Source organism: Perognathus longimembris, chromosome 21, assembly GCF_023159225.1.
Source record: "Perognathus longimembris pacificus isolate PPM17 chromosome 21, ASM2315922v1, whole genome shotgun sequence".
Lineage (NCBI taxonomy): Eukaryota > Metazoa > Chordata > Mammalia > Rodentia > Heteromyidae > Perognathus > Perognathus longimembris.
This window is the reverse complement of record NC_063181.1, coordinates 10962142-10984916: the sequence shown is the minus strand read 5'-3', so window position 1 is coordinate 10984916 and position 22775 is coordinate 10962142. Positions and strand designations below refer to the sequence as shown.

General features: G+C 40.8%; 1 protein-coding gene and 1 long non-coding RNA gene across 3 annotated transcripts in view; both read right to left on the bottom strand.

Moving 5' to 3' along the window:
- Window positions 1-10114, bottom strand: part of LOC125339627 — a 30375-nt gene extending 20261 nt beyond the window's left edge. Inside the window, exon 1 of the long non-coding RNA XR_007208572.1 lies at window positions 7734-10114. This is a non-coding gene — a long non-coding RNA (uncharacterized LOC125339627). The remainder of the gene's footprint in view (window positions 1-7733) is intronic.
- A 6-nt stretch (window positions 10115-10120) lies between these two features.
- Psd3 (pleckstrin and Sec7 domain containing 3) overlaps window positions 10121-22775 on the bottom strand; it is a 320435-nt gene continuing 307780 nt past the window's right edge. For both annotated transcript variants that reach the window (XM_048330837.1, XM_048330838.1), the window contains one exon: window positions 10121-14165. In XM_048330837.1, the coding sequence (XP_048186794.1) occupies window positions 13950-14165 (216 nt within the window). In that variant the 3' untranslated portion in view covers window positions 10121-13949. The remainder of the gene's footprint in view (window positions 14166-22775) is intronic.

Sequence of the window (22775 nt, the reverse complement as noted above, 5' to 3'; positions counted from 1 at the left end):
TCTTTTTCCCTCCCTGGAGACTTCGGATGCACTGCAGGACGCCTCGACCCCGTTCAATGTGGGGAAGCCCCGCCTTGGAGATGAGAATGTGACAAGAGAAGTTGCTGAGCTCTTCGTGTGTGTCAAGTGTGCCGTTTGTTTCGTCTCACTTGATCTTGAAAACAGCACTGGGATGTACGTCCTGTGCATTTTGTGTCACGAGAGAAAATCTGAGGAAGAGAAATTTGGTTTTCATGGGAGATGGCAGCCCCTGAAGTTGAAACATGCCTCTCCTTATGGCAGGGTCACCAAGACCCTCCAGAGGAAAAACATCCCTTAGAAAAGTGGAATGCATGCTTTCGTCTACAGGAGAAATGCATACTATAATTGTTTTGTGTGTGTGTGTGTGTGTGTGTGTGTGTGTGTGTACAGATGAAGTTTTGTGAAATGACTCAAGACAACTTTGGGGGTCACACTCAAGTAGAGAGTCAGAGAAGTACAGATAGAACAGTGGAAGACCACTTGTGCAAAACAGATCCAATTACTCCCAGAGAGATGACGAACAAATCCTGCAAACAGCCCGGGGGTGGGAGAGAGCCCTGAGTGGAGGCAGCGTGCAAGGAAGGGGTCTGAAGGGGCTCAGCACGGAAGCTGGCCATCTTGGAGAAAGCTGCCCAGCTGGGAGAGTGGTGGCAGCTTTGCAGTAGAAAGCCTGGCAGTGAAGCCAAGGAGGCAGCACATGGTAACCATGTCGAGTCCTACAGAAGGAGGAAGTCACACAATCAACAACCCTATCCTCAACCGAGACCAGCAGTGAAAATGGCCTTCACCACACTAAAAAAGGACTTTCAAGGATGAAATCTAGTAAGCCATCCACGATTGCTAGTCTAACTTTGTCTCTTGAGATAGGTCTTGCACTCTCCTTATGGCCCAACTTGGCCAATAACTAACTCATGATTCTCCTGCTTCAGCTTCCCAATTGCTGGGATTCCAGACATAGGCCAATGCATCAGGCTTTGGGGAAGGTGAGGTAATGCATTTTGAACCACAGAAAATAAGACAAAGTATACATAGAAAGAAAAAAATATAACATGGGAATTGATTAAAATGGCTTCCCTGTCCCATACTCTCCCCAAAAGAACATGGGGCAACTCAAAACCCAGTTTCTACCCATGGGATATAACTATCTGTGAGAAAGCTCATGAAGCTTATGAAAGGCACCTCAAGGTAGTGTAAGAACTTGGAAATCTGAAAAACAGGAAATTGGGAAATGCCGCACTCCTCAGGGTAGCTATGGTCAACAGTCTCCCGAACACTCTCTACAGTCGGGAGAGAGTTCCAGAAGGTCTGTGGATGGGCAAGATAGTGTCACCTAATGTCTCTCATTTTGATGTCATCCTACATGTATTTATTGAGCAGCTGCCAGATATACAGCACACTGCCTTGTAATGATTGCACAAAATTGTGTCTGTGCCCTGGAGGAGGTACACAGAAGTCAACTTATACTTGAACTTCCAATGCAGACCTGCCCAAAGCAACAAATGATTGTCACATATAGTCCAGTCCTCATGATGCTTTTCTTGCTGGCATCTAACTGCACTGCAATTCCTTCTGGGTTTGGTAGGATTGATTAATCCAAAAGGTCTAGCTCAAAACCCGTTCTTTGGCTGAGAATATCATCAGAGCACCGCCAGATGAAATACAGGTCTCTTTGTTACCTTTGGATGTCAAGAAAACAAAGCAAACTTTTTTTCCCCCAACATATGTCCCATATACTATATGGGACACACATGAAAATGAAAATTTCTTTTTATCTGAAATTGAAATATGACTGGGTGTCCTGCAATCCGTCATTCAGGCAAGCCACTATCCTGCAGGCCACGGGGCCTCTCAGGAGTCTCAGTAGGGTGGCCACAATCTGCACCACATGTACACTAGAAAGAAGGAGCTCCCAGGCCTCTAGGGAAGATTGCCAACAAAGGGGGTCTGTGATGGCCTTAAGGCATGGGTGGGACTGTGGACGGGCAGAAGGAAGCCATTTCAAGAAGGGGGGAGTGGAAGCAGCCTAAGCCAAGAGCCTGCAGTTGGAATGATGGGATGGGCTGCAAGGGCCGATGAGAGCAAAGTGGACCAGGCCCTCCTTGTCTTCTGCACAGAAGGGAGCCCTCTGTCCACCTCAGTTGTGTTCCATTGTGTTCCACACAATGGCAATAGCTTGATCACCCCTTATCACCAGAGCACCTAAGAGGTACAAATCATGATGGGCATCCATGTAGCCCAATAATGACTCCAGCCCCCTAATAGCAGAAACACCCAGTTAACCTTTGTGAGCCACAGGAGAGTCTGTAGCCACGTGTGAGGCTAAGGCAGTGGATGTCAGGATAGCCTCGTGCCCTGGAGGACTTCACGAGTCGCACGATGGCGAGGTGCCACTTGCAGAACTGGTGGTGTGCGGGATATTGCGGGATTGAGTTCTCAAGCGAGGCTGCCTCTGCTGCTGCACGGCTGCCACTTGAGAACAGCACTAAGCCGAAAGCGATGAGGCGTGGGTCCCGGGAGGGAGCTGGGTGTGGGGCGGGGCCTGAGTTCTCTTTGTACACAAGCTCTCCTGCAGTACAGCTGGGGCACACTGTATTGTCAAGTTCCAAAGAAGGGCTTTTCAAGCCTGGTGTCACTTCAGAATCCCAACGGGAGCTTGAAAGATTCGCAGCAATTCAGCTGCAATCCTGAACGGTTCAATCAGGATTTCTCGGGAGGGACTCAGACATTGGGATTTTTTTTTTTTTTTAATCCGTGGGATTCAATGTGGAGGGAAAGGGGATGTTTTTACTGCTAGCTCTTCTTGAGTGACAGATACACATTTCTGGTTCCATGAATAAAGCCAATGCTTTTTAAATCTCCCGCTACCCAAAAAAGAGCTCTGACTTGTGTAGCTCACAGATTGAGATGCTGCAGAATGACTGAAAAAAGAACACCTGATGTAGCTTTTCTCAACAGTTACATGTTGGAAAGTAATAGGGTTTTATCATAAATTATGCACAAACATTTAGAGTATGTAAAAAAAATGAGAATTCATTCTAGTGCTTAGCCTAGTACCAAACACACGAGTGCTTACTAAGTTGTTTAAATACTATGGCATCATGAGGACAGTCCAGCTACCCATTTGATGCATTATTCATGGGATATTCCCACCACGGATGCCTGGTCCACACCTAAACTGTGGACAGCCTTGGATGTCAGGCATTTTTTTTCTTCTATTGAGCTTTTGTCTTATTTCTTCTAGTTTCCACTCACCAAACCTGGCTAAGCCCTTTAAGATTGCTATAGAACAGTTCTCACCATCCTCTTGAATAAGAATCATTTAAACATTGAAAGCCAGCCTTCTCTTGTTCTGTTATGGGTTAACCATCCTCAGTGCATACACTTTCCATATTCCTTCCATTTCATCATTCACACACGTTGATCCTCGTGGATGCTTCTGTTGCAGGCTTGTTTCTGAACATGCCAATGCTCACCTTCGTACTCACTTTCGTCTAATTGGTGACAAGAGCAGCGACTTTCACATAGCCTGGAATGACACCTGTGTTTCTTTTCTTTTCTTTATTTTTGCCAGTCCAGGGGCTTGGACTCAAGGCCTGAGCACTGTCCCTGGCTTCTTTTTGCTCAAGGCTAGCACTCTGCCACTTGAGCCACAGCGCCACCTGTGGCAGTTTTCTGTATATGTGGTGCTGGGGAATTGAACCCAGGGCTTCATGTATAAAAGGCAAGCATTCTACCACTAGGCCATAGTCCCAGCCCACGACACCTGTGTTTCTATGGCTGTACCTTTCTGTTGGTTTCCATTGAGATTGCTGTAGATTAAAAGTTGAAGGCTTGCTTTCTTATGTATGTATCTTAAGGTCCTAGTTGATCTCATAACATTTTGTTTTTAAACACTGACCTGTAAGAATTATACACACTTCAATGTTAGGTTGTTAAATTTGTCCCATTACTTTGCCTGATGAGTTTTTTTTTTAACCAAAAACTGATTGTCATTTAATAATTATCTCCCAGCTTCATGACCTACCCATTTTTCACAAACTCTCCTTCTGTAGCTCCCATCAAGTTATTAATTAAAATTTCGAACAGATGGGGCCAAAGGCAAGCTCTGCAGAAGGACAGTAGACATGCTCTTCCAAGATGATGTGCATCCTTTAATTAGCGCTGTTCAAGTGGCTGCACACCCGCCAACGGCACCGACGTCCAGATCATCCGTCTCTACTTTACCCAGGCACATTTCAGGAACCACCACCTTTAGTCTCTCATGAAGGCTCAGGTGCTTCATGTCCTGCATTTTTCTTATCAGTCTCACCAAGTAGAAAAGGGAATCTGTAATGGTTTCTTCTTGGAAATCTACACCACACTGACTTCCAGTAATTGTTGCTTTTCTTCTTATCCACTCTGAGAACCTGTCATGAATAAAGATCAAGCTCACTGGCCTATAGTAAACTCATGCTCTTCTTTTAGGTCTGTGTCTCTGCCATTTCCTATGCTTATCATTGTCAAGAAAGAGAACTACATTGGGCTTAGCGTTGGACAACTTACAAAGGTATTGGAAGGCCATTACTGATCTCACACACAGGTGCAAGCTGACCTTCGCACCATTTTGAACCTCTCTAGATCTTCTATACAAAGGTCTCCTTTGTCTAAAGCCAAACATCCTTACAAGATGTCTTGTAAGAAACTTTTAACTTTGGCCTGCGTCAGCCTTAATTCCTCACTAATAAGTGGTGCAACATCTACAGTTTAAAGCTATAAGTAGAGTCACACTCTTGTCAAACATTGGACTACATCTTCAAGACTGCTGGAATACGTGTTTTCTGGAATTGCAATCCCACTAGCTCCAAAGTCATTTTCTTTGTTCCCAACTGGATTTTTATTCTCTGTTGACAAAACTTTGCAATAACACTTGACAGTGATCTTCCTCATTGGTGAATTGCTATTGACTAGAATGAATCCAGACCTGAGACGAAAGAGTTTTTAGTTGCTTCCTTATATATAATATCTTAATTAGCTCTGGGTTTTAGTTTTCTCTGATGAGTGTACATCTTTAAATATGATTGCATAGTCTCTCTGGTTCTGTTATTAGTTGTGGAATGCAGTGTAAAATACACAAAACTGTCTCTGGAGGACAGGCAACTGGGCAGTGAAGGATGTACATTCCATGTATGGACGGTGTTGATGAAGGCCCAACCATGATGGTGTTAGCAACTCCACCCTACAATGCTGTTATTTCTTTGAGCTATTTTATACATCATAGCCATTTTGGTGTCACCAGGGAAGCATTTCTAGTTATTTATGTTCAAGAGCGTTCATTTCAAAACCACTCCTTCTTCTCCCCATTCAAACATAACACAACCTTTACAATAGGAGTTTTGCGTGGAATTTTATTTTATTTTTGTTTCCTAAGTCACCAGAGCTTGATTTTAACATTAGGTTTCCTGAAGAGAATACAAAGGTACACATGAGCTTTAATAGAGCAGTGATTTGGAGCTTAGCATTTGGAATTTAGAACGGTGACTAACCCATGGTCCCTTGCCTTTTACGAGAAGTAAACTAGAATGCAAGTGAGTCTTGAAACTATCTCAACAAGTTCACCTGTTCCTTCCTACTCAAAGCCCCCACCAAGACAATAGGCCTCAAGTCTCTGCTGACATCTTTTTGTAAATACAGGTTTTCACAGAAGTTTGTGCTGCTGATTGTTGCTTTCTCACCAGTCAATGACCTAAGGCCAAGTCTTTCAGCTGTGTCTCTTCCTATGGATGGGGCAGAGTGCTGGACGACTTACTTTTAAAGCTATTATTCTAGTTGCTTAAATAAACAAATACAAACATTCCTCCAAATGGTTGAAATTTGTTGGATTTATTTCTAAGTTTGTACATTTACATATACCATATACATATTTTAAATCCTTCACTATTTTGCATGATGTCTATTACATAAAAGCCATTTTTAAATGCAGTAACTTTTGTTGTTGGAAAACAACAAAATACGCCCCCCCCCCGACTTATAAAAACACAGTAACAGTGATATTCATGAACATTTACACAATAGAGAAATGTACTATTAGAGATCACAGCCTCTTTACATGTCAGGTGACCCATTTGTCTACAAGATTTAGGTTTATTTTAATAACAGTGAAATAGGGTACGGTTTATATACAACTATTTTAATAAAAATAAAGTAATTGTAAAATGTAAACTTAATTTTCAAAATAGCATTTAAACACTTTAACAATATCCACATAAATTACTGTCCCATCCAAAATATGACCACCAGAAATGCCAGTTTCTGAGTTGGCATTTCTTAAAATCTGGTGGGGGATTATGAGGAACAGGTTTCCAGTACATGATACGGTACCACTAGCTTACCCACGTCTGCTAATGCTGACAGTTTGGCCACTAAAAAGGAGTAGGCTGCTATTTTGTCACTAATTACTTTCACAATTTGCAGGGGACAGATGGCACCAGGATTGCAACAAAACCGAAATGACTGGTGGAGAAAACTTTGAAGATAAAGGAATGTTTTACACTGCCAATTAGTTTGAGCCACAGTGCACATAATTCAGTGAATAGGGTGGGAAAGTTACCATCTTGTCCTACAGTAAAAATACAATGTAGGACCCTGCTGAGAGTCCCACAGAAAACAAGGCTGACAACAGTGGTTCTCCACTTGGGTTAAGCTTCTGTTTTAGAAATGCATTCCTAAAACTTGAGGTAGAAGAGAATGCAGGCAAGACCTATCGGCCTTGACCCAACAGCCTCATCTGAACAGAGAAGAATTGCTGAGCAAGCTTAGTATTCTTTTATTCATGGAAATGAAGTATTTCCATTTCCAAACATCTAGGGGCAAAGGCAAAGATACCATCCAACCCTGGTTAAGAGTTCAACAGACCAGATGGTTTCTTGAAAGTGCAAAACTGGTGGTCTTAGTTTCAGGCCGAGAAAAAAAGAAAAGAAAAGAAAAGAAAAGAAAAGAAAAGAAAAGAAAAGAAAAGCAGGTTCCTCGTTCCCTTTGTCATGGGCCACCCGGAGTGACTCGGGCCCTTTCAGAGTTGGTATCTTGCCTCATCAGGGTCAGGCCCTGGCAACAGGTGGATTCCTAAAGCATGTGGAATCCAGGCTGCTCAGCAGAAGCCAAGTGGAGTGGAAGGCCGGGGAAGAGGCTCTGGAAAGGGACAGTCCCCACCTCTGCCGTGCTCTGGGGTTCAGAGCTCTGGGCAGTGAGCCTCACACCTAGGGTGTGGTCCTTCCTGGAGCCTTGTGGCTGGGACTCTCCTACCACCTACGCAGACTCTGAAGGGGAAACAGGTGAAACTCCAAAATTTTCTCCACTCACCAACATTTTCAGGAATTGTAGCTAAGGTGCTTATTTTTTTACAACACTGTAAGAATGAGAACTGAGTTCTCCACCTTGAAAAGAGAAATAAATGTTTTAGCTAGGGTCCTCTCCTACCCCACCCCCTGCTCAGTTTCCAAATTCCATCCCCATGATCCAGGCTGATGGGAAAGTGCTCAACTGTTCAGCAGGCGCTCTCTCCCCTGCACAGCTCAAAGGGAGGGGTGACAACCCCTACCTAGCGCTCCTACGGTAAGTGCTGCGTGGCTTCTCCAGCTGCACTCCTTTCTAAAAGGAGTGACCTACAGAACAAGCAGCTTTGCCTCTCGAGAGCATGGTGCACACTGGCGATCTGGAACCTCATCTGTCCTGTGGACGGTCAACACGAAAGCCTTCAAGATGGTGGTAGTCTGCCAGGAAGGATGTGGCCCACATTACCTGACTGCTTTGGTACGAATGTGATGCTTCTCAAAGTCAGACTCTACAGCCCAAGGAAATCCCTCCTTGTCCTGGGAAAGCATTTGCGAGTTAGTGTCCACCTTCTGTGTGTATATCACCTTTCTAGAATACTCTGGTCCGTTGTGTCTTAAGTTCATATGTTTGTATAACTTAAAACATCCACCGTGTGTGTGCATGTATGCAAGCAATCGTACGTGGATGAGGTTCCAAATGTATCATGCACCCTCTTACACAACTAAGGGAATGGTAAACTGGTCTGAGTATCTTAAGAATAGGATGAACATATACATGGTGAGGCCAAATGGAGGGGAGAGAGCTCACCGCCTCCACTTCAATTTGGTCAAATCATTCTTAGAGCTTTCTAAACATATCTGAATGGCATAAAAACCAATGTGTATAAATATTCTCAATAGAGTGGATATTGTTCTGTCAAATGGTTACTTGGCTTTACAATCTCCATGGCTTTCTATTAAGGTCCAAACATTTCAAATAACTGAGACTCGAAATAAAACTTCTTTCTACCACTCCTTTGTTGTATGATTTTGAATCCAATGGCTATTTTCTGTAAACTACTAATCATTCTTAGAAGGAAATACTCTTGCAGAACTAAGACTCTGCTGATCAGTCGCAAAGCCAGTCCATTGCACGTCAAGAACAAATTATGAAATCTATATGCAAAAATAGTTTGTAGAGTCAATAAACAATAACAACAACAACAACAACAAGACCCAAATGTAATTAACTATCAACACACTACTGCAGCTGGAGCTGAAGGTTTGTTTCCTACTCCACAGCTCCAATGATCGGAATCAGGTACAAAGACGTGAGCAGCGTGTTGAAACAAAAGACAATGCACTCAGCCCCTCACTCAAACACACTCAGTCACTGCTTTAAATACACCAAACATGCTGGTTAATAAAATTTCAGTTTCTAGTTACTTATTTACACTCTATATTATATGCAATAAGGTCAAACAACTAAGGCCAGTGGCTCTTCTTTGGGGAGAGGCAGGAAAAAGAGACCTAAGTATAAAAATATTAAATAAAGTTTAAACCTGGTCCTAAAGTCCTTTTTACCTGTGATACTAGCTACTAATTTGTGCAACTGCAAACCTGGAATACAGTACCCAATCTTGGGATGCCCTGATATACTTCAGCATTTATGATACTCCTTTAACGCAAAAAGAAGGTAAGTATACAGCTCCAGGAGAGTGGTTTGTTTCATCTACTGTTAAATATACATAGGTACACACTGGGTACTTACTTATTTCTTCAGAAAGCTATGTATTTTTTTTCCTGGACTAATTACAACAATAAAGAACGTGTGCTCTAAAGCATCACATTTTGTAATAAGCCCCAAATTGTCAGTTCAACTTTATGTTTAAGTGCTTTTAATACTAAAGTTTCTAAGAGTGCACACAGGCTGGTTTCCCCTTTGCCTTTTCTGTTTCCCAAGTGACAATGCGCTACCTCCTTGGCACTGCATATTGTACATCTCAATAGTTTCACAAAGTTAGTTCAAAGTCATTTTCCCTGGTGATTCAAAGCTCACAGATAGAAGGATTTTTCTAGCATAAAGTCTTACTAAAATTTTTAATCAAAGTATCACTTGGATTTAAGGTTAAGAAAGCAATACCACTCTATGTGTTCTCAATTGCACTGTACAATCAGTCCTATGAGGTTTTTACTTGCTTTTTTCATATCACACTGGTTGATCAGGACACAAATATTTTCAATGTACATATACTGATACCATCTATACATTGATTCATATACACGCAACTATAAATACCCACATACACAACAACACTGGCAGGTGACAGAAAGCATTTTTTTTGACATTTGACATTACTATCTACACAGATATTCTTCAAAAGCCTGCAATACAACAGATACACATACATCACAAAGGATGCACCAAGGAAACCTAAGGGAACCTACTATCTACACAGTTAACTTTCCTCACTGCTGCATTTAAGTTAGAAAACCAACATGCAGATTCAAGTATTTCTTGACATTCTCTCTTTGAAGACTTCATGCAAAGAGCCTGTTACTGGCACTCAGCAGGGGCTGCCTGCTTGGGTTCTAGATGCTGCCGGGCACAAAGGGAGGAGGACTTTGGACTGCAATCCTCCTTTTAAGGGAGAGTGATGGAAAAGGAGCATGAGAGAAATGGTGACAGAGTACCTCTCTATCATCCTCAGGAAATTACAAGATGATGTCCTGCGACGAAGTCCTCTGGATGACCCGATGACGTAGGATGTCAGAAGACAGGGGGACAAAGTCAACAGCCTGGCTTCGGCTGACAGGAGGCCCAGCATGTCATCTGCCTATCAAACTGACTCACGCTATCTGCGTTGCTTAGGACAGAGGCACTGAAACAAATGCAGATCCCATTTAAAGCCAAGGTGCACTGCCATTCCTGAATTTCTCTACTTAAAGCCAAGGGAGAGCTTTTCAACTGGGAAGAAATCTGTCATTCAGCAGGTATCATTCACAGCTGAACATCACAGAACATGGCTACTGACCTGCTGAAAAACTCAACTGAACCCACAGCAGCTAAACTAAAGAGATGTGGACCTACAAAGCAAAGAAACCTGCTATCAACTGAGGCTGAAGTAGGCTTAAACGAAGAGTCCAAGGAACCCTGCCAAACAACTCACATTCCAGTGCCAACTGACCACATCTACAAGGTCTTGACAAGAACACAATGGAGACACTGCACCTCAGAACAGAGTGGGTCTTGCCGTTTCTCAGAACACAACTCTGGCTCTTCACTTGATAGAGGAGGGGCCTGTGTAACCATGCTCAGGTAGCGAATGGCCTCTTTCTCTTCAGGTTATATAACTTCTCCCTCAGCTTCAGAAGCACCATGCTTGCCCTTAGAACGAAACCCAAACCTAGCTGAGCTTTGGAAAGCCAGCCAGCTTTTCCTGTTCCAAAATTAGTGTTTTCATGTCACTTCTGACTAGGAAGCAGTCCTTGTCTTCTGGCAACAGTGGGAGAACCAAGAGAACTCAGAACCAGCACGTGACTGCTACATGAGAAAATATTGCCTTTTCCCTTTACCGACAGGCAACTGAAAAAATTGTATTTTTATCAGAGGATACTCCCACATGTTGGTCTGACTGAGATGAATTAAAATGTAATACCTGGCTCATTAAACATTGGCAAAAGTTAGGTAACTGATATTTATGAAAGGACATTGCACATTGCACATTATCTGTGGTCTATCAATCAAGAGGGACTTCGTATGTCAGTAACAATTATGATTGACAGCTTCCTATAAAAGCCCACCAAATGAAGTGGGGCTAAGTTTGCAGACAGATTTTATACTTGGGCCACTTTAGTGATCAATTCTGCAACAAGACTATCAACAAGGTCTTTTGATGACATAATATTTTGTACACTAAAAATTATTACTAAGGATATTTATACAAAGAAAACGAATGGATAGAAGCTCAGAGCTCCCAAGCCATGAAGTAGGGGAGAAGAGCAGGTGGAGAGGGGATTGGTAGAGTACCTTCTATAGAAAAGAGGGGGAAGAGACTCCCTGTACCATGAATCGGGCAACAAGCTTGGAGAAGCAGTGAGGGGATCCCGTTTCACTTCTTCTGACTACTATAGATGATCACTAAGAATAGTGGTTGGCTACGCACCAGACTCTCAGAATCTAGTCAGATCAGAAGCTGTTCGCTCCCATAGGATAATCTCTTGGCCTGCTACATGTACTGACAGCAGACAGCATCCTTCCAGACACCCCGGGGAGGAGATGTTTCTAGCCCAGCCTCTGAAGAAAAACAACACTACACTAGGGCAGCTGAGATCCGGGCTCACAAAACAACATTGACTTCGTTTTTTAAAAAGATAAATGATGTGGACAAGGTATTGTGCAGGTTTGAAAGTGCCCTTGTCACCTGATTATCTATGAGCATGTTCAAATGTCCCCAGAGCCAACCCCAGTGAGTCTTGTGACAAGAGCAGTGCCACAGTGCTGATGATGGCGAGCAATGCTGTAGCAAGGTACCATTCTGGTGTATATTATATATTTTTAAGTCAACAAATACAAACATCCTATATACATAGACACAGAGGAGGACAAACACACCCAAACATGTCAATTGTACTGAGGTGCTGATGCCCGCACAACAGCGTCTGGGAACCTCTCTCCCTTCCGCTGTGCAAACATTTAGGCAGAACACAGATGGTAGCAGTTCAGCTTCTGGGAAGAAAAGCCACTTGCTTGTTGGAATCTTAGATTCACAAGAAGCTACCAAAATGATTTAGGTACTTAGATCACTTTGGATATTGCCGTATTTGTTTCAGGTGGTAGAACATACAATTAGTCATTGCCTTTATTCAAACACAATCGAGATTTGAGGAAGTTTTTCAAAGATTTGGCGAAATACCACATAGCAAGGATCTACATATTAGAGAAAGGCTCTTCTTCCTTGGGCACCAATACAGACGTGTATATAGTTACAAAAGTAAACATTAATAAATAAGTGCTAGTATACCCTAATAGTGTCACTAAAACTACCATGATTCTTTAGCAGGCTTTCCCTAATCCACTGGGACCATTCATTCATGCACAGCAGCTAATGCTTTGGTCATAGTACCTTCAACTAGTAAACTAAGTAAAAGTAGAGAAAATTTCTATGGGAAGAAACAAAGATTTAAATAATCCCATTAGTCTTGAAGTTGTGTTATTTGAGAAGATGACAGCTTTAGACAAAACAGAATTTTGAGGTTGGAAACCCCAAAGTTAGAAGTCAAGGGGCTCAATGTTCATTTCCTTCTCTTCCTATGTCAGAGAGTATGTATTCTGTTATTACCCTGGACTTCAAAGGGACTATCACCAGAGAAAGCTTGTGACTGGGAGGTGAATAGTACTATTTTGAATACACAGAAAGAAATGATTAAAATAGACAGCATTTTTAGGAAGAAGTTAACAGTGACAGAGTGAAGTGGCTACTGAAGAGAGGGAGATAAGAATAGACTAGTAAATTGTCTATTACACTGGCAGAAGTCTCCCTTTCCTAACCACAATCCAGTCAGATATTACTTTCAGATTTAGTCTAAGGAATCAATACCCATTGCTGAAGAACTGAAACTGCTATTTACTCTCTAATTCTGTCTTGACTTTAGGAAAGAACAAAAGGAATTCCATTTTCAATACTAGTTTGTTTCAATCGAGAGATGACCCCATACCTATACGTGTGTGTAGAGCAAAAAAGCAACTGTTCCTGAATGGAAAATTACGACTGATAGAGATGATTCTGGTTTCCTAGTCTAGACCCGGTGAGCATGAAGTAACAATTGCTTATAGACCAAACTCATATCTACTGCTGTAGCTTGCCAAGAGTAGATTATTGCCTCTACCCTTTAGAAAGCAAAGTTAACTCAATAGCAATTTAACCTTGGACTTCAAAGGCAAAATGATTCCACTTCTTCTATCCCTTACTTGCTGGAATGGAATCCATACCTTCAGCAAGCACATGTGCTTCCAAAAGTTCTCTAGTCCTGCGATCTTCATACTCCCTGTGCCCTGCTTCCAGCAGGCCTGAACTCAACAATTCCTGCTAAGATGCGCATAGAGCTGCATCCCATCAGAACACCTTGACCCCAGCACTGTCATTCTTACTTGAGCATCTGTCAGTACTCAATTTCACCTCTGTGACTGGGTGAGAGTTCACATATAAAGACATGAATTCTGGCTAGAATAGACTAAACCACAATGTTTCTCCAGTTAAGTGTTTCACAAAGGATTGAATTTTTTCAATCTTAAAAAAAAAAAAGTAGACCAGTTGATTGAGAAAACATAAAACAACTGAGCAGAGTACAAAGAAAACAAAATCAAAGGAGAAGGGATCCGTAATTCTGGAATCACGATCCTCCGGCTCCTCACATACACAGAAAGGTGCATTAGTTACTGAGTTGCAAAAGTCATCAAAGCATAGAAATCAAGAGCAAAGACAATCTATACAGAAACTAACAAAAACTACAAATAGAAAAAGTTACTAATGCACCATTTAGTCACAGAATTTTTTTTTAAATATATTCACGGATTACCAGAAAGATCTTGAAAAACCCTATTTTGCTCCATGACCAGCACTTCCTGGCCGCAGATGGATTTTAGGTAACTTTTTGCTTAATGCTTGGTGTTTCCGGTCGGTGGTCCTTCCTCTCTGACACATTACGCTTGACCTTGGCGGTGATTGGAGAAGAATCTGGGTTCAGCGAAGGGCTTGAATGTGACTTCTTCAGTCCTGCAGTCTCACTTTCCTCGTTACTCAGGAGCTGCTTGCCTCCGTCTTTCAGAATGTTGACATACATTTCATAACGAGTTTTCTGAAGGCAAAGGCAGAGAAGAATGGCAGTCAGGACACTGTTCATAAGTGTATGGTGAGGCTGCACACCTAGTGTGTTAACCACGTGGGGAACATAAACTGAGTTCATGAGGGGCAGACCGACAGATGCATTTGTTCAGATATGAAACTAAGCTAGCACTGCAGTTACCATTTCTGCTGGATTCTGACAGAGATCCATTATTTTTTAATGTTGAGCAAGATTCATATATATATCACATTTTCTCCTTCCCTCCTTTCCCCCCCACTTCCCTCCCTCCATAGCTGGACTATTAGGCTGATTTTATGGCCAGACTATACATGAGTCATAAATGTCTCTCTAACAGATTTCAGTTCTTTTGGACATATACCCAGAAGGGAGAGTGCTAGGTTCTATTTCTAGGTTTTCTGGGAATCTCCATATAGTTTGCCACCAACAGTATAAAAGAATTCTCCATTCTTTAATCTTCAGCAGCATCTTAACCTTTTTGTCTTTTAAGAGCCATTCTAACTGTAGTGAGATATCTCATTGCTGTTTCAATTTGCATGCCCATTGATGGCTAGTGATGCCGAACATTTGTTTATCATTTGCTCCTTTCGTTCTCTCCTGTGTCTCATCCCCTAGCTCTACCTCTCCCTTCCTTTCCCTGCAGACTGCCCATTTTATAATCAGGTTCTTTCTTTCTTTTTCTTTATGCTGGCATACAGTCTAAACACTAGTCTCTTATGACATGAGTGATTTGCAAATATTTTCTCTCATCCTGTAAGCTGTTTTTTCATTCTGTTGATCATTTCCTTTGCTGTACAGAGCTTTTAGTTTGCAATCTCATTTGTTAACTTTTGCTTTTGTTGACTGTGCTTATGGGAGCCATACCCAAAAAAATCTCTGTTCAGACCAATGCACTGAAGGGTTTTCCTTAACTTAGTAAATCACTCTTTACAGGTCTAATGCACCAGAAACCAAAACATCTGTTTGATGTTAAACAGACAACACTGACCAAAGAACTTTATAAATACTAAGACAGACACTGATACTGTTTGCTGTTTTACTAACAGCCTCTTCCTCCATGATAAAGGAATGGCATTTTATTTTATTTTTGTAAATTATGTCAGGACCCAGCTTAACAGACATGGTGACCCTTGTTCCCTGTGTGTCCTTGCTTTGGTAACTGACATGTAAGTAGAAGTCAGGCCACTTCTGTGAAAACCGTTTTGATTTCCTAATTACAGGTACTAAATAAAATGTCTGGAGCCATGGTAGGAATTTTGGAACCATGGAATAAACTTAAAAAGAAACAAGCCAATGTACTCCCTCAAAACAGATTAGAAATTTAGAAAGACTGTACAAACTTAATGGTAGCATTTAACAGCCAGCAAACCACCCACTCACATTTTTCTTAAGTGAGATGCAAGAGTGTTTCTGCTGCTTAAACATTTGGTCAAGTTTCTAACGACTTTCAGCCATAATCATTCCTAATTAATAATCAGCTCTCAGTTTGGTCTCAATAACAATTATAAAAAAATTCTAACTGAGTTGCATATGTATCTCCTGTCAATTTTCTTAGGAAAAATTACCTGATTAATAAGTTTTCACGTGGCATAGCTTTGTTTTTCTGGATATTCGATGAATTGTTTATGGGCACTAATTTACCATTGGGCACAGTGAGGTAACAAAGTAAATATGAAATCAAACACTATTATTTTCATGGATAGTTTTACACCATTTACTTAATCTCTATGGCTGGAGTGTAATTCTTAGTCCCTCCCTGTAAGCTTGCCACATACAGGCTATCTATGAGCTTCTAAGAGATTCTAGGAGTTAATAAAAAGATGGGAGTTCTTTATCAGTTTAAAGTCCTAGATAATGATCCATTATTCTACAATTGAGAGTGTGATAAATTTTAAATCATGAGAAGAAAATCTGAAATGAAAACTTTTCTCTTTGGCTCTACCTTTGACAAGCCAGCCTTCTCAGAATATATTCAAAATCACACCATTTCTCATTGCTTCTACCACTTCTCTACAAAACTGAGCACAATGATCTCATTCCTGCATTACTGCAACTAACTATTCTCTTTGCTTCTCTCTCTGCCTCTGCCCCACAGGGACATTTTTTCTCAAAACAGCATTCTGATAAAGTGCAAGACTAAGTCTCCTCTCTGACCAAAATATCCTTCTCTTTAAGATTTTCTTCTCATCTTTTAGCTCTTAAAATATTTATTCCTACATTGTATCAGCCTGACCATTCTTAACGTATAATTTACATGTAATGTATCATGATCACAATTTGTCTCTGGATATACTTGGATACTAACCTAAGATTCTCAAGCCCTCTGAGCCAGAGAATATTAGTTTTATATGTATTAATACTGGTAGGAGAGTTCTACAGGCCCTCCATACATTTTTAATCATGTTAATGCACTACACTTTTGCTTAGATAATGATTCTAAACAAGTGGTAGAAAAGAGACCATGTAGAGAAGGATAAATGAAACAACAAAAGGAGTGGGTATCTTTTTTGATTTAGTATCAGGCCACAAAGCCATCACTACATAACAGTTTACACAGTCCTAGATAGGGCATACATATTAAGCCTAAGATGAACTGGTTAAACATGAATCCATAAGAAGCATGGTGGTGGCGAAAAGATAGTCTTGTGGCAAGACAGCCTATTGTTGACAATGCCTCTAACTAATGAAAATGGCCTCAATTCACTCTCATAACTCCCTACTTTGCCTTCATCAGGTGTCTGTCTCAAGTGTGTGTCTTTCATTAAAAAGGGCAGAGGGAGTTTGTGAAAAAGAAGGAATGGCTCAGGGACAGTTTCCTACCTTTGGTGATCTTATTAAAGATTCTTGGTAGCTGCCAATTCATTGTCAGATCAATTTTAAGTAATTTCAACTGTGCATTCAGTTCCCTTCCTCGGGAATACTGCATCAGCACAAATGGCTTTCTAGTAGTCCAAATTCATGATATAATTACACTATCAGAAAAACAACTTGAGATGGGATTTTTACCAAATACAAAAGCAGTGGCTACTCTTTGCTAATAAATATCTGAGTACTGTTCTCTTGGATGTTGCCCAGCTAGTAAGCTCCCTCTGTTAATTTCTTTCCTAACATTAACTATTTTCATGAAGTTTTTTATGACAACCAAGAACCAAGGGCAAGCAGATGCCTTCTTTTTCTATTACAATACTTTCATCAGTTTGTCACCTCCTTCAAACTATTTTTTTTGGGGGTGTGGGGGATATATTTATTGAGCTTACCTTCAATACTTTGTAAAAATCCTGCTCAAATACATAGAAAAAAATCTCTTTTCTCTAGTAGCAATGCCTTCAGGGATAAATGAAAAAATATTGTGTCTAGGCTATGTAAGCTGCTAGATGGGTTGAATGTCAATTGCTTGCGGAAAAAGTCACAGCTATTGATATTCTTGGAGAAGATGATTAATCACATCCCCATGTAAGCTTACATGAACTTGACAGTTTCTTTCCTATTGAGCACTGTATACGATTTCATATTTCATTTATTAGAGTAGTATCACTTTTTGACCTCTGATACAGAAACATAAAAGTAACAAGCTGAATAAAAATAAAATGTGCTGTGATTTTTAACTTACTACTCCCATTTGCATTCAATATCTCTTGCTCTAGCAATAAAACCCAGAATACATTTCCCCTGACATTTCGATTCCTCATACAGGACAGCCAGGGTAAAAGGTCATCTTTAGACAGAATGAATAGAAAACCAGTAATGTCATGTACACAGCAACATGTCTTTTGCTTTTAGAATTCAACAATGTGATAGAAGGAAATAATCCTAAATCCAAAACAAACAAAACAAGGAGCTTCTGAAGTAATGCCTTATTTGCATGCAGACTATATCTCCATTCTGTATTACAAAGACTGGTGACAGAATTGAGATGTACTTTCTCCTGAATCAGTGGCTCATCCACCTCTACCTGTTGACCACTTCTACCTGCTAACTAAGAGCGCAGCAACATTGAAAAGAATTGTTATAGAAAAGCTCCACTGGGACTTACTGTCTTCAAAAAAAATTCCTCCTATGCTACTCCCATATTATGTAGATACTGAGGTTGCCAAATGCTTTTACTGCATCTATTGAGATGACCATTACATTTTGTACTTCATTCTGTTAAAGCATTTATTGACTTGTAAATGCTGGACCATTGCTAGGGATAAACTCCATGTAGTTGTTGAATCTACTTTGCTCATATTTGGCTGAGCATTTCTTTTTTATACTTATTTATTGTCAAAGTGATGTACAGAGAGGTTATAGTTTCATATGTTAGGCCTTGGGTACATTTCTTGTACTGTTTGTTACCTCCTCCCTCATCTCCCCTCCCCCTTCTCTCTTTCTCTCTCCCCCCATGAGTTGTTCAGTTGGCTTACACCAAATGGTTTTGCAAGTATTGCTTTTGGAGTCGTTTGTCTTTTTATCCTTTGTCTCTTGATTTTGATATTCCCATTCACTCCCCTAGTTCTAATACCAGTATTGAATCCATATTCATCAAATACACTGGTCTGCAATGTTCTTACCTTAGACTGCCCATGTCTGGCTTTTTAGCAAAACAATGTTAGCTTCCTTTTCAACTTTTTGCAAAACCTCTGGGAGAATTTAAAGTAAAATCCCCTGAGTACATGATATGGCCAACCATGAAGCCATGAAGTCCCAGGTCTTTCCATTTTAATGGGACACTGATTAGTAGTCACTTATTATTCTCCCTTATAAATGGTCTCCAGATTTTCTATTGCCTCATAATTTGGTTTGCTTAGGTGAAATGTATATTTAAGACTTAATCTATTCCTTGAGGTTAACTAGTTTATTGGTATCTAACTGATCACAGTAATCTGCTTTGATATTTTATGTTTCTGTTCTCTCAGTTGTTATGTCTGCTTTTTCATTTCTGATTTTACTTATCTTTCCTTTTTTGACCCAACTACTTGTTATATTTTACAAAAAAAAAAACCCGCAAAACTTCTTTCTACTTGTCTGTTTGTTTTTAAATTTTAAATGAACAATTAGAAACTTCAAAGTCAAATATATGTTTTTATGATGTATTCCTCTGAGAGAGTGCTAGGTCCCCTGATACCTCCAAATTGAAACATAATTGTTCTGTGTTTAATGCTCTTAGGGAATCGAAATGTCAGGGAAAATGTATTACTCTAATAAGCAAATTGATGTGAGTGACATTCTCCTCAAAAATAGTTAGAAGAAACTTTGATAGTTCACCGAATCCCATCTCATTTCTGAAAACTGGGGCACAGAAAGGACAACCATGTGCCAAATATATCACTGTGAAGAATAAAGTGGCCTCTGGCTTCCATTCTGTCCTAAGTTTACTTTTTTTTTTTTTATTAAACTCTTTTCTAATTTTACGTTTTTATCTTTGAACTTTTTTGTCATTTTCCTTCAGATATTAACGTAGCTGAAAATATGAACCTCCCCGGTGCAGGTATTTCAAGCATATAAAACAGCTGATAAAAGAAGAACAAAGGGAAAGTCATTTCCGGTAACATGCTTAGCTGCTTATCCTGCCTTCTCAGGTATGGCCCCAGTTCTTGGCAATCAACTACTTAAAAGTATGGTTCAAAGACTCCTATTGGAAGGCTTTCTTGTCCCTTCAAAGGTCTCTATAATCATTTACAGATTATAATGCAATTTTTAGTCCTCTTTCATCATGTAATACAAAATGCAATTACAAATGACAATGTAAGAATTATGTTTCTATTATTAACTGGAATGAGCATCTAGACAACTACTGATCTTAGGTCTCTAGATTTTGACTCATAAGACTTCGCATCTACTAAAGAAAGGAAATTCAAATTTCCCCAGGAATCCTATTAACCTGTGCTATTTTAGTTCCTTAGAGCTAAACATGTAACCACTTTTGTGATGCTTTCTGTAATGGCTAGACATTTCCAGGCGAGATCTAGTTACTAAGACTGACATTATTGCTACTAATTTTCTTTAAGTATGCTAATGGATTTCTCCCTTGCTTTCATCAGGGAGAAAAAGGGAAATAACTCTTATTTTTGTACTTTTATAAGTGAGGCCACTTATAACTTAATAACTAATAATTTTACTTCAAAAGGTAGGTTTTCCTTGGGGCAGCTGGCAGGGTGCTGAAATAAGGCAGTCTATATGATCCTTAGTGGAAAGAAAATTCAATCTTGACAAAGAGAGACCAGCATTTGCTTACAAAGAGATACCTCAAAGTATCTAGCCAACCACTATGCAACAAAATAAAAACTGAAAGTGAAAGTTTACATCTTGAAATTTGTATTACCTGTATTTCTAGATATGAGCTGTTTTGGGGTTTCCCTAGTGATGACATGTAGTATCTTTTCTAAAATTGATGCATTTAAGAAGAAATCAGCTCAACACTAAACACTAGGCATTCAGAGAACGATGCATCTTGCTTTAAGAATGTCCTAGATTTTTGGATTTAAAATATTCTCTCCTAGGAAATTTTTCTGTCTTCTACAGTGGACATTTGTTGTTTCTAACACGTGGCTGGTATGGACCCTTAGTGTCTTACAGTATGAGCATCTGCTACCTGGGGCATGCGCCAGCAGTGGACAAGAGGCTGAATTCTAGCCTTTTCAGTCAAGGGCCTTTAGAGAAAGTCATGAGGAATTGGGACTCTATCTTACTTCCTGGATCGGAACTTGTGAACATATCAACTTGGAAGCATCTCCTCTTCACCATGAAAAAGTATGTGTTCACCCATTCTGGGTAAGTGGATGGTGGTTCTGGAGGCTGGCAGTCTGAGGGCATGGCCCTGGCATTTGCCAAGGGTGGTGTTACTGTGGCAGAAAGTAGAAGGTCAAGAGAGGGCAAAAGTGAGCAAGAGAGTGCGAGCTCACTTCTATGATGAATCTAATCTTGGATAATTAACCTAATCGTGAGATAATGGCAATGATTCAGTAGTGACTGCTATGCTTCCACAACCTAATTAGCTCTCATTATGGTCTACCTCCTGACATAGCTGTTTTGAAATTAAGTTTTCAACACTTGAACGTTGGTGGACACATTCAAATGACAATATCCCATCTCTAGCACCCCAAATTCATGTTCGTCTTACAAGGTACACATGTTCCTCATATGGAGTTATGTCCTGACAAACCCAACGTAAGCTGAAAATCAGAGCTGAATTTGCTACATCTAACCAACTTCACGCTATAGAGAGCAACTAGCAAAAAGTGTAGCTTGTTCATCTTAATGACTGTGAGTATCCTGGGCAGGCTGAGTGGAAGCCAGATTTCTAAGGTCCCGTGGAGCTCAGAGCAACAGCTTTAATGGGCTGGGTCCAGGGAGAAGCTCCCAAGTAGGATGGAGCATCCTGCTAGCCATTCTCCCAGCTGACCATTGCTCCTGAGAATTTTATAGTCCTGGGGACTTGAGGGTAGCCTTGCCCTGAGGCTTCACTAGGCACTGCCTCTGTAGGACTCTCTGTGGTGGCATCTTCCCTGTGGCCAGGTTCTGCCTAAGCCTCCAGCTATGTGACACATCAATTGAAGTCTACGGGGAGCAAGTCATGACTCAATAGCTGCTGTACCCACAGGGTCAGCACCGTGTCCCTACTGCCACAGCTTCTGATTTGTACCCTTTCAGTTGTTCCTGTGTAAGAAGCAACTTAAGATTCTTTGGTTGGGCATCTGGATTAACTAAAAGTTCCCTACCTTTGTGTCTGTGCCCTTTGATCTGCACTGTTCTCCACTGCAGACACTTTAAAGCCATCTCAGGCTCCATGAAAGAGAGGATTCACAGATGAAAGCAATGCCATCTTCTTATCATCTTCCAAAAGTTAAGGAGAGCTCGCTCCAGACCACCTCCTGTTCCCCTGCAGTGGGGGAAGGGTGACTTGTCTGGAGCCCCTTCAGACACAAAGCCTGAGATACTGGGCAACCTGTGACTAAAGACTGTATTGACTCTGCATATTTTTCACACTCCTCATCCTCAATTCTCTCTGTTCAACCTGAGACCTAAAGCAGAGGCTTCAGCAGCACTCACTTCAAAATTGTTTGGGTTTCTCTCATGACCCACTTCTGTATTTTCAGCCATTTGTTAGAGAAGTCTTTCCAATGTCTTGGCACCGATTTTCTATCTTACTGTTTCAATTGGGAAAAACAGTTTAGCTGAGACTGAGTAATTTGCAAATAATGGAAAATTATGCAACTTTATGCTACTTCATCCTACAATAGGAGATAGGAAGCGAGAAAGGGCAAAAGAGGACTGAACTCATTCCCAACACTTGTACTGAGACTTGTTTCTGAGACATGATCTCTGTGTGACACATTCAAACCAGATCAAAATGGTCAATTCCAAAGACTGTGTCCAAATATGGAACTCAAAGCCTACACTCCGGCTGAGGTCTCTATAAAAAGGATTACAAACTCTAGGGACCAGACTACTATCACAAATGCACAAAGCTATCGGGTGTGATACAGTGGGAGAGGATAGCTTGTCCTTCCCAAATGAATTCATCCTCCACAAATTCAGCTGTCCCAAGAGAGCAGGTTGACCTTTGGTCTGCTATGAGTTACATTGGCCACCACTGTCTGGCTGGCTCTATAATGACCCTTGGGA